This window comes from Bactrocera latifrons, unplaced genomic scaffold (genome assembly GCF_001853355.1).
Source record: "Bactrocera latifrons isolate USDA-ARS-PBARC rearing strain unplaced genomic scaffold, ASM185335v1 scaffold_59, whole genome shotgun sequence".
Lineage (NCBI taxonomy): Eukaryota > Metazoa > Arthropoda > Insecta > Diptera > Tephritidae > Bactrocera > Bactrocera latifrons.
The window spans coordinates 268,074-280,714 of NW_017537256.1; the positions used below are offsets into that span (position 1 = coordinate 268,074).

The 12,641-nt window shown below is 37.9% G+C and overlaps 2 protein-coding genes across 7 annotated transcripts in view; one reads left to right on the plus strand and one right to left on the minus strand.

The window, feature by feature from the left end:
* Window positions 1-12,641, minus strand: part of LOC108974808 (protein eyes shut) — a 153,487-nt gene that overhangs the window by 36,572 nt on the left and 104,274 nt on the right. For all 4 annotated transcript variants that reach the window (XM_018942860.1, XM_018942858.1, XM_018942859.1 and 1 more), the window contains exons 4-5: window positions 12,195-12,347; window positions 9,683-11,976 (exon numbers count right to left, since the gene is read on the minus strand). In XM_018942860.1, the coding sequence (XP_018798405.1) occupies window positions 9,683-11,976; window positions 12,195-12,347 (2,447 nt within the window). The remainder of the gene's footprint in view (window positions 1-9,682; window positions 11,977-12,194; window positions 12,348-12,641) is intronic.
* LOC108974809 overlaps window positions 1-12,641 on the plus strand; it is a 162,355-nt gene that overhangs the window by 34,762 nt on the left and 114,952 nt on the right. For all 3 annotated transcript variants that reach the window (XM_018942861.1, XM_018942862.1, XM_018942863.1), the window contains one exon: window positions 12,606-12,639. The gene's annotated coding sequence lies outside the window, so the exon portion shown is untranslated. The remainder of the gene's footprint in view (window positions 1-12,605; window positions 12,640-12,641) is intronic.

The following is a 12,641-nucleotide window of genomic DNA, read 5'->3' on the forward strand; positions in this document are numbered from 1 at the left end:
TTAAACTTTTAAGCATTTCAAATTTTTTACGTTCTTTTTAAAGGTGGCACCCTCGCGGTAACTAAAAAACTGATGCTTGATCTTCAAAAACGATTTAAACTTTTGTTTGTAGACTTAAGTTAAAATTTTTTTAGTGTTTTTTTGAATTTTGTTTTTCAACATACATACATATGCCTAAGGTCGGATGGCAACTTCGTAAAATATTACAATATTTTTATAATGAAGGTTTTTCACAAAGTTTTGTAAAAAGCCAATGCATTTCACTTGCCTAGAAATTTTGATGAGTTTTTTTTGAAAGAGTGGCAACCTCGTTGCAACTGAAACACTTATGAATTATTAGAATAATTTGAGAGAATTAATAAGACGTTAATAATGTTAACATTTTTTTAACTTACAGCCTGTTTAATATTAAAAATTTCTCAAATTAAAACAAAAAAATAGATTTTTAAAAATTTATTCGTTTAAAAAATTTGGTACTTTTAAAAATTTTTAATAATACTTTTTTAAATAAAATTTTTTAACTTATAGCTTCTTTAATTCTTTCTTAAAAGGATTGAATTTTTAAAAATATTGATTTTTTTTTATCATTTTGCATTATCAGCAAATCACATTTCGTGCAACCCTCACCCACAGTTGCAGTTTATTACAATAACAAACCACATGAAAGCAGCTGACTTCTGCACTTGCCTGCCGATGTGTTTGTTTACCGTTGCTGCTGGCTGCTGTGTGTGTCATAAGCATTAGTGTTAGTAAACAGTTAGAAATCGCTAGGGTACGTAGGTTTTTAGTTAAGTGAAAACACACACAAGCACGCAAACATGCGCTGACACATACATAACTGTTCAACACATACGTTTGTGCAACTTAGCTTTATGCGCTGTGTTGCAAGCCACTTACTTTCGGCCTGCTGTTTTATGCAACAAACTTTTTGTGGTTCAAATTAAAGTTGACTTAAAAGTGCGCTGCGGCAAAAGAACTTACTTAATGCCACAAGATAATGGAAGTACACACACAAGCGCATGAGTACACACACATACCCGCACGTGCGTCGCTACTTGGCACACAGGTGCATGCAAATATGAGTGTGTGCGCGCAAAGCGCTTGACGTGGTGGTGGCAAGTGCACTTCGGCAGAGGCCTACAGAGACAGATACAACAGCGGGTACGACAACAACAACAATAATAAAACAACAGCTAACACTAATGTCGCTGCAGCTTTGGAAAGTTGTTGTTGTCACGTTGTTTGTCAGCTTTATGCCGCAAGGTCACCTTTTTGCACCGACACACTCACATATTTGTCTGTGCTGGCGTATATTGTACCTGTGACATTAAGCGACTGCACAAATATGCAGGCTCAGCAGGCGTCAACTACTTTGCGCAAGCGACAACATGGTCGACAACTTGCTTAACTCTATGCTCGCTGATGTCGCATGCAACAACTTTTGCTATAAAAAAGGTATGAGAAACAAAAAAAAATTGTATAAAAAAAATATGAGAAAATGAAATAAAAAATGCAAAAAAAAAAAAATTTACAAAAAAAAATAAAAAATTTGAAAGAAAAAAATAAATTAAAAAAAATATATATTAAAAAAGGTAAAAAAAAACAAAAACTACAAAAAATTGGGAAGAAGACCATATAATATGCTCGCAGTAAAGAATGTTCAGAAGTGCACGACATACATATTTCCCTGCAAGGCCGTCGCTCAATCGCAAACCGCTGCGTACAAACGCTGCGCGTTGCGCTGCGTCGGGCGTCTGGTCCAGCCTCTCTGTCATGCTGATAGTTTAATTACTTATGAAAAATAAAGTGGCAAGCCAGCGGAGTTCATGTCAGTGGGCAGGTCGTAGGCGAAAACTTTGACACAAATGGCCGCAGTGTTCATACGCTCGCTCTCAAACGCACTCGCCACTCAATTCAAACGGTGCTAAAAGGTTAATGCATGCACACAGCCAGCCAAGCACCTTTGTGTGCGCGCGTATGTGTGACTTTATGGTGTATAAAAGCTGCCTTTGCATATGCAAACTAGCGGCGCTTCACACACCACCACATGCGAGAAAGTTCATAAAGTGTCATGTGCAGCGGCAGTCAGGTGGCAGGTAGCTGTCAGCTTATCAAGCGCTCACACACAAAAACGAAAGTGTGTGTGTGTTAGTGTGCGTTTTTTTTACTTGTAAACTATCGCCTGGCAGATAAATGCTGTGAAAATTAAATTCATGTGCTTGCAATTGCCGGCGGTGTGTTTGCACCTTAAAGTATGCTTCTGTAAATATTAAAGTACATATAAAGCCTATAGTATTTTGCCTTGGATTATACTTTTAAAATAACTGTGCTGCTGCCCTTTCGAAAAAAAAAAAATTTTTATCATACGGCTCTTGACTACTAAAAACTATTTTCCACAAAATTTGTTATGTTTTTTAATCATCGTCTCGATATCCGCTTGGCTGTGCGTGTGGATTAGTGCCTCAGTTTAGGAGATACGACTCTAAAAATTTGCATACGTGCCTTTTTTCACAACAAGCTGCTTATTTGTCGAAATCACCGATATCGGTCCACTGTAGCATATTGCTGCCATACCAACTGATCGATCAAAATCAAGTCTTTGTATGGAAAATTTTTGTATTTAACAAAATATTGTCATGGAAGTTGTCGTATTTTATAAACCTAGCCAAAGCTATAATCTCCGAAGAAACTGTTCAGATGCGCCTTCTATAGCATATAGCTGTCATACAAATTGATCGATCAAAATGATATCTTTGTATGAAAACTTTTTTATTTGACGAGATATTGTCAAGATAATGTGCATAAGTCATAAAACTGGTCAAGGCTTTAATCTCCGAAGAAATTGTTCAAGTCGGCCTACTATAGCATATAGTTGTCATACAAACTTGACGATCAAAATCACATCTTTGGAGAATTTTTATATTTGAAAATATATTGTCACGAAATTTAGCAGAAATAATTTAACAAGACAACGCTGTAATATCCGAAGAAATTAAATATCTTTTAATACCCTATAATGCTATTAGAAATGCACCTATGCAGGGTATGATAGCTTCAGTGTAGCTATATTTCATTGTTGTTTTTTCTAATATTAGTATAATTTAAATATATTTTTAAATTTCCGTTAATTTACTTCAATATCCAAAATAGTTCACTTATCGCATGGATCCGTTCGTAGTATTCCCCGATTAACTGTTGCCTACACTTTCAGTATAAGACTTTAAGATCACTTAGGCGGAAATTTCTTTAGAAAATAGTCCTGCAATGTTGTATTTCCGCTTACTTTTCAATAATTTCATTAATAGCCGGAATGATTGTGGGTTGTACTGCTACTAACGAGTTCAGCCAACTAATTTTTCTTTTAATTGAGTTGAACTATAAGTTGATAAACAATGTTTGATGGAACTTGATGGCTTTCTAATGCGAAAACACGCAAGGTGTAATGGTATAATAGACCAGTCGGGTAGTTTGTATTTCTAGATATTCCATACAGCGCATAAAAAATACTGTGTGATATTAGAGTATCTTTAGAGTCACTTTAACACAAAACTAGTTTTTTTGACTTTTCTACTTGCGAAACATAGCATTAAATAAATGTGTTTATACCAATCACTTCACTACAGCGCCATCAAGCGCACATAATTTTTTACTCAAATATGTCTTCAAAAATTCATTTTTACTCTCAAAATACACTAAATGAGTACTAGCCATGTTTCCTAATAAAATAGCTTATTTTATTATTAGCCAGCTTTTGGTAAATAAAGGCAACCACAGTATAGAAGTCAAGACGAAAACGGCGTAGATATATATAGTGAAACCAGAAAATATCGCATTTATCATGGTTTAATCATATTTCCTTGATTTGGGTTTGAAGCTAAGCTAAAATTCTGGAAAAGGCGGTGAATATACTAACGTATAGATTGGAATATTGATTTGACACCTGTTGTAATATTATACGAAAAAGTACTGGTTATTAGTCTTATTAGTATAAGGTGCTGAGATATCAATGCAAGTAGTGAGCGTTTACTTTTTTTATAAAAGCGTTAAATCGACCCTTATAAGCCGATATTTTAACTATTTCTGAAATATAATATGGATCAAAATTGCTTTTGAAAATCAATAACAAAATGCTGTTTCATTTCGGTGATACCATAAATGGATTTTTAGGAGTAATTGATATTTTCATTTGATGTGTACACTTCTAGACGGGGTCGTTGAGAAAACATTATTTGCACAATTTTAAAATTTGTTGTGATATTAAATGCAAAGTTCCTTTATTCAAAGTTAACCACTTTTGCTCCATTTGAAACCAGAAAGCATCGAATTTGTCAAGGTTTAAACGTATTTTTTTGTTTTGGATGCGAAACTAAGGTTTCTGCAAAGGGTATTATTGACTATGCTAAGGAATATATGTGAGAATATTGATTTCAAATCTGTTGCCATATTAGACGGAAAAGTAATGGCTATTAGTGCTTATTAAATAATACAACGAAAAATACTACCAAATATATATAAGATATATATGATAAGTATTCATTTGATTTATACACATCGAGACTATCAATCGAGTTGAGAAAACATTACTTGTAAGATTTTAGAACCTGTATTTGTATTAAATGATAATTTCTTTTACCAAGCTAACAACCTTTGTTCCTTTTGAAGCCAGAAAGAAACGAATTTGTCAAAGTTGAATTATATTTCCTTGATTTAGGCTTGAAACTAACTAAAAATTTGCAAAAGGGTGGTGAGCTATGCTATCGAACATATTGGAATATTGATTTGAAACCTGCTACCATATTGGACGGATAAACAATGGTTATTGGAGTGAAAGTTACTACCAAAGTCATATATGAATGATACTCACTTAATATAAACAGTTAGAGACTGTCTGTCGTCCTGAGAAATAATTTTTGTGCGATTTTGAATTTTGTCGTGATATAAAATACTAATTCCGTATGATCTTTTTAAAACTTAAAAATCGGGCTTGCCAAGTTTTAAACGTTTTTTCTTCATACGGGTTTGAAACAATGCTAATACTCTTTAAAAGGTGGTGAACTATGCTAAAAAAATTGGAATGCCGATTTGGATCCTGCTGCCATATTAGACGAAAAAGTTTTTGTTGTTAGAGCTTGTTAAAGAATATCATGCAAGACACTACCAAAGACATATATGAAAGGTATTCACTTGATATATACACCTCCAGATTATTTGTTTTGATGAGCAATAGTTTTTTTTCGATTTTAAAATTTGTCATGATTAAAAATTCCAATTTCTTTTGTCAAAGCAGGTGTCCTTAAGGTCCTTTTGAAACCAAATTTTTTTCATATGAGTTTTAAACGAAGCTAACGAAGTTTAATACTTAAATTCTTTAAATCTTTATGATAAACTGCCATTTCATATTCCTGTAAATGTATGTGTATGTGCGCTTACTTAATAATACATGTAAACAGCTTTTTGCAAACGTGCATAACTCAGCTAAAGGGAATACATATGCTCGTGCGAGTTGCGTAATTAAACGGAAATTTTTAAACACACACTACTTTTTATAAAATAATGAGGGTGTGCAGAGTTGAAAAATGCTCCGTGAATTCAGAAAAATTTCATGCAACACAAGAAGCCACTTTAATTGGCCAGCGCTGCTTCATTGGCTTTGTGTTGCCGCTATTGCTGTTGTTATTGTTTTAAAATAAAAGTTTGTTGTGCATTATGGTCAGTGGTATTGTTGTTGTTGTGGAGTTTTTGTTGTTTAAGTTTTGCCGTTAATTGCGTTAAATACGCCTTCATTCATTAAATGTCAGTGTTGTTGTGGTATTTGCGGTGTAAACAACCGTTCAATGCAAATCAGCTCTTCAAAGGTAGTTTGCGGACGTATACCGTTACAGTGCCACATGTATTGGCGCTGTAGTTGTATATAGTGTTAAGTTTACCGTTAAGTTCTAAAGTAAAATTGCGCATGTTAATTGGCAACACCACCATATTGTGTTGCTTGTGAATTGAAGCAGAAAATTTGAAATTATCAAAGGCGACGTTGTGGTGGTTTAAAGCCAATTGAGTTTCAATAAATGGTAAATATTTTGATTTAACATTTTCTGCTGTAATAAAAATAATAAACAAGTGGTCACGGATTGATTTTTGCATTTATATTTGTATGTGGCTGAGAAATGCAATATGCGTTTCGTAGTCTTATGTGTTAAATAAGTAATTCTATAACGGTAAAAATTTGTTTATTTTTTAATATAATATTCTTTCTCTTAAATTGACCATTTGTATATATGTATGCACATATATTTAATTTTTGTGACAGTAGGCGCTAATTCACAGGTGAATGATCGAACTACACGGCGTATACGCAACCCTCTTGCGAATTATCTCTTGTTCAATGAATACTTCGTAATAATTTCAAATTTTACAAAAAACAAGAGAAATACTTATTTTCAGCAGCAGCGACATCTTAATATCCTTCATAGCTGCACATCTTATACTATAAGGGGTATAAAAAGGTTTATATATTTTTTTTGATCATACAGTTTGTATGTCAGCTATATGTTATAGGGGTCCGATCTGCAAATATCTGTGCAGATTATAGCGCTGCCTTCCAAAATAACTTGTACGAAATCTAATAAAGATATCTTGTTAAATAGAAAAGTTTTCCATACAAAGACATACTTTTGTTCGGTGAATTTATATGGCAGCTACATACTACACCGATCCGATCAGAAAACTATGTCGAAAGGTTGTAGTGCTCCTCCAAGCAATAATCTATGCCAAATTTTATACAGATATTTCGCCAAATAAAGAAGTTTTCCTTACAAGAGCATATTTTTGAACACTCAGTTTGTGTGACAGCCATATGCTATAGTAAGCCCATCTAGACAATTTCTTCAGAGATTATAGCGTTAGCTAGGTTTGTAATCCATGCCAACTTTTGTGACTATACCTTGTCAAATACGAAAATTTTTCATACAAAGTTTTAATTTTGATCGCTCAGTTTGCATGGCATATTCGGATATCATAACAATGCCGTTTTCAGTCACCCGTGCATGATTTCGTTAAGATATCTTTCCAAATATAAAATTTATCCATACAAGCACTTCACTTTGATCCATTAGTTTGAACTTTTTGGAGAGATTTTCAATAAAGCTACTCTTCATAAAAACCTGATTTGCCACATTTCTCTGTTATAGTAAAATAATTATATTTTCTTCGAATGAAATATTTTTAAAATATTTACATTGACAAATTTGATGCAGTAAATGTTGATGAAAATTAACTGAAGCAAATTTGAACATTTCCTGCGGTTACAATTTTGTTTACATGCTGAAGCGTAAAATATTGAGTTGCACTTTCGGCTAGAATATCAATTTTGTGCATAATATATGATAATTTAATTAATGTTTTATTCAGTGGCAGAAATCCAAAACAGTAAACAATTAAAAAATCAACGACAGCTTTTTATTAATTTATTTGCAAATTAATTATGAATGAGATTTAAATGTATTGCTAATGGTGTGGTGACCATAATTGATTGAATAACTGTCACTGAAGTTTTTATTGACTCATAACAAAAGAATTAATTTCGATTGACAAGGATTTTACAAATGCATTGACGAGGCTTTTCACTAAATGCACGTATACTTGTTATTAATGACGACGTTTTGAAGCAACACCATTGCGCCTCACATCAACAAGTTGTTATGTGTGTTGTTGTACATGTGTACAAATTTTAGTTGTCTGTGCAAGCAAAAAAAAAAAAAAAAAATGAAAAATAAATATTGCTATCAACAAATTGCTGTCGAGAGCTATATTTGGCATATTATTCAATTTGTATTCAATTAATTAAAGCAAGTACGAAATTCTATATTTAACGTAATTAAAGAGATAAAGAGATGAATGTGAAGTGTCAATCATCCTTTGTACAGGAGATTTTGGGGGAGATTTAACGTGATATCATCCGCTCATTTGTTTCAAGTAGCATAAAGGCTAATACAACTTCCATATAAAATTTCATTCAGTTATCATATATATTTATATACGGCTAAACTTAATAAGGAGCTCGCATCAGCGTCATTGTGGAATATGTTTGGACGAAAGCATGCCCGACGAATGGAATTTAAGAGTGTTCTGCTCAATCCGCATAAAGGGAGATCCCACAATTTGCGCCAACTAGCGTGAGATTACCCTTCTCAATATGAAAGATTAAAGCCTACCGTCAACAAACTGATTGGACCTTATCAGTGTGGCTTTAGACCTGGAAAATCAGCAACTGACCAGATATTTACCACGTACCAAATCTCGGAAAAGACTCGTGAAAGAGGATCGACACATACCCCCACATCATCGATTTAAAAGCACGAAATGGAGCCGCTTATAATGACAAAAGTCGGTCAGAGGCTGGTCGTCAACCAATGCTTGCTAAAGCCATGCGAGGTCCATAGACTCAGTGCTAGAACGCGAAATGAGAACTAGGATCCAACTTGTTCCCATGCCACTTCCTCACATGCCGATGTGAGCGGTTCAGGTTTGCTATCAAAGTAAAGGCTCAATGCTGAAAGAAGCTGCTCTTCGGAGAGGTAATTCTATTGCCAGTTCCTTGATACTTTTTTATCAAACTTTGACTGGTATCACAGGTATTATACTTGTATGAATTATATTATCTGTGCGACAGAAACTTGGAACTAGACTTCCCGCTTACTTTCTCTATATTTTGGACAACTACAGCACAAGGCGTTAATTATACCTTATCTGCAAATTAAAAGCTTCAGAATTTATGAAACGAGATATGTTTTCAAATAGTTGGATACGAGATTTGAATTTTTCTGTAATAAGGAGAAAAAATATGTAAACTGTACGAGGAGGGACTTTCCCGATGTGATTAAAAGTTCACACTTGCAGAGACTTTTCTAAAGACGTCTTTAAACATACCTCTGAAAGAGCATCTTGCGAAAAAATTGAGTTTTTTGACCCACCCTAATAAAAATGTTACTTATGCAATACAATTTCTCGATACAAAAGACTTTCTTAGAAGTGTCTAAAAATAATCTTTTCCGAGAATCAAGCAGAAAAACAAATTCGAGATTTTGACCCACCCTAATAAAAATTCTATTTATACAATCTAATTTGCCGATACAAGAGGCTTTCTGAGATGTATCTAAACACATATTTTTCAGGGAATTATCCGAAAAAAAGTCGGAATTTCTGACCCACCTTAATAAAAGTACAATTAATAAAATACAAGTCCTCGGTATAAGAAACTTTCTTAGAGGTGTGTAAGAACTTGCTTTTCAGAAAATCAAGCAAAAAAATTGGAATTTCTGAGCCACCCTAATATACACTTATGGAACCTATATATAAACAACCTCTTCAAGGGTTGATGGTTGATGATAAATCCTAATGCGTTTAACTGTGATTTGATTTTGTTCCAAGCGAAGTTGGCTCAATTTAAATATTTACAAAGGCGAGCATCAAAGCTGCAATACAAACCAACCTACAAGCATTAAGTATGCGTAATAAGCCAATACCGCGCGGCAGCTTCGTACCTTTCGACATATGCGCTAATTCTCAACCTACAAAGTAATAACCTGACGCAGTTGCCGCCTGTAATGGCATTCATCACTTCAGCAGACCGTTAATGTGTTTTAGGCTATTAACTACACAGATGCATATGCTTTTTCCAATTACTTACCCGTGAACCCTCCGATGTCGTGACACAAGTGCCGCCATTATAGCAGCCCATTTTTATGCAATCCACTTCGGTGGTATTATCAACGCCAGCAGCGCCACCAACAGGCGTCGCGCCGCCGCGTGCTATGCCCGTTTCAACGTCCGTGGCCACCGTATTGGCGCTCTCCACTTCCTCACTGCTGGCCGCTGTCGTGGTGACGGGTTTGCTGCTTGGCGGCGCATAGGTGCTGTAGATCGGCACGGTGGTGGTTGGCGCCGGTGCGGGTGTGCCAGGAGCAGGCGCCAGTTCCGTCGGTGGCGGATATGTGGCCACCACGGTTGGTGTTGCCGTTGACGGCGGTAATGGTGGTGGCGGCAGCGTTGTTATTGGTAATGGCGCGGCGGGTATTGATGGTTCTGTTGGCGTTATGATTGGTGGTGGTTGCGGTGGCTGTGTAGTTTCCGCAGATTCTGACTCGGACGCAAGTGTTGTTGGTATCGGCACTGACACTGTCGGCGTTGCAGCTGGGCGTGGCTTTGTGGTGTGGCTAACCAAATCGTCGGTATAGAGTGGTTGTGTTGTGGTAACTTCGGCAGTCGTTGGCAATGGCGCTGACAAAGTGGTTGGCGCACCTTCATAATGATGTCGATGTGTGGTGTGATAGTGCGTATGCTCGGTGGTATGCGTCGTCACGTGCGGATAGATGTGCGTCTGTGTGGTTTGTGGTGGTTGTGTATATTCCTCAGCGGCGGTTGGCGGCGCATGTGTGCTGTGGTGATGGTGGTGATGGTGATGATGATGATGATGCGCGTCTGGTCGTTCTGCGGGCACACCGGTTGTCGGTGTCGCAGTTGACGGCACAATTTCGCCACCGGCCTGTGGGTGCAAAGTGCTGCCAATACGCACAATGGTGGATGTCAAGGATGGCGGTGTTGAGGGATATGTTGTTGGTCGTCCGGTTGTTATCATACTCAAGTCTTTGCTGGTAAAGTCTTTGTAACGTGTGGTGACCGCAACTTCGGGGTATTCGGTAAAGAATGGCGCCACCGTAGTGGTTATACGATGTGGCGAGGTCACATCTTGATCCGGATACTCAGGGTACTCGGTGTGAATGTGTTTGCCAGGCAGGTCTGGTAATACATGCGCTGTGCTGCTTGGGAAGAATATCGTAGGTGTGGGCCGAAAAGAGGTGGGTCTTGCAGTAGTGTAATCAATGGAGAATGTGGTCTCGATGGTGGTAACATAGTGCTTGAATGGTGGACGTGTGGAATAAGTGATGGCTGGACCTTCATCCGATTCCGCACTTTTTGAAACAGCAGATGAGCCAGGCGTATAGTCTGAGCCTGCGGCACTTATTGTTGTTTTAGCCGTTGTGGGCACATCTTCCTCAGCGCTGCTAGCATCTACATGCGAGGGCGTCGTATACTCATCGGATGTACCGCCCTCCACCGACGCACTACCTTCGGACGAGTAGGACGACTCAACGCTACTACCCGACTCAGCTGTGTACGAACGTGATGCTTCCGTGGTATGCGGCTTTTCCTCCGATGAAGCGGATATGGCGCTGCCTGCTGTAGTGGCGGTCTCAGGCGGTGGTTTGGCTTTTTCTATGCCAACACCCGCACCAGCCTCTTTCTCCGTTTCTTCGGTCTCTGCGGAGGTGGACACTGATACTGCGCCACCTGGTGCTGCTGTTGTTGTTGTCACCACCGGTGCAGCGGACACATGCGGTGTCACTTCCGCTGTCATTGTCGTCGTTACAGGTGCAGCAGCCGTCGGTGTAATTGGTCGTATTATTGTTGTCGGTGGCAGTGTTGATATGCTCACCGTATAATTGCAATCTAACGAATCCTCGCCAATCATTAGACACTCGCAGAGCATGCCCGTCAACAGCGGTGGACATGAGCATGAAAACGTGTCAACACCGTCAATACAAACACCACCGTTCATACAACGCGGTCCCAATTGACACTCATCATATTGATACTCGCACTTTTCGCCATGATAGTCGGGCACACAATAGCAGGTCGGTATGCCCTCCTCCATCAGGCAGAGCGCATTGTTCTGACACGGATTGTCCGCACAAATGAGTATCTCCTCCTCGCAATTGTTCCCCGTATAGCCCATCGGACAGGCACACACATACGATGCCAGCTTATCCACGCACACACCGCCATTCTGACACGGCGCCGATTCGCACTCGTTGATCTCTTCCTGACAGATGCGTCCATGCCAGCCGGCAGTACATTCGCAAGAGAACTCCAGGCCAGGTCCTTCAATACATTCGCCGCCATTCTGGCAACGCGCGCCGGTTCCTGCAATGTGACAGAGATTGTATGTGTGAGTATGGTGAATGAGTGATAATGTTGATTGAATGTGAAGCGTACATTAGTTGGTGTATAGGTCGCGCGGGTTCATTGAAAGTAAAAAGCGCGCGAGCGTGTGAGTGTGTATGAATTTTGGTTTGATAATAAAATTGAATTTTATGTTTTTTGACATGCACGTGCGCTCGTTTGGCCTCGCTCGTACTTACCCGTCTCGCAGACAGCCACATCGATTTCACAATTGATGCCCAAGTAGCCGGGCTGACAGGTGCAGGTGTAGCCATTGTTCCGGTCACGGCAATGTCCACCATTTTGACACGGGTTCGACATGCATTCATCGACGTTTTCCTCGCAATTGATTCCTGTTGTACACAAAAACAGAAAAGAAGAAAAGTAGCTATGAGTTGTGTGAGAAAAATTCAATTAACGGAGTGGAAAATTGTTTTCGTTCAGGTTAATCAACTACTCTACTTCGTACACGCTTGCTTTTTAAAATAAGGCAGCAATATTTGGCAATATTTTATAATTAGTTATATAAAGTTAAGTTATAGCACATTAAGTGTTGAAAAATATCTGTTTTACACATAAAACTATTTATTTTCTTTCCTCTTTATTTGCAGAGTTCGGTTGGGAAACGTAGGCGCTTAAATTGAGGT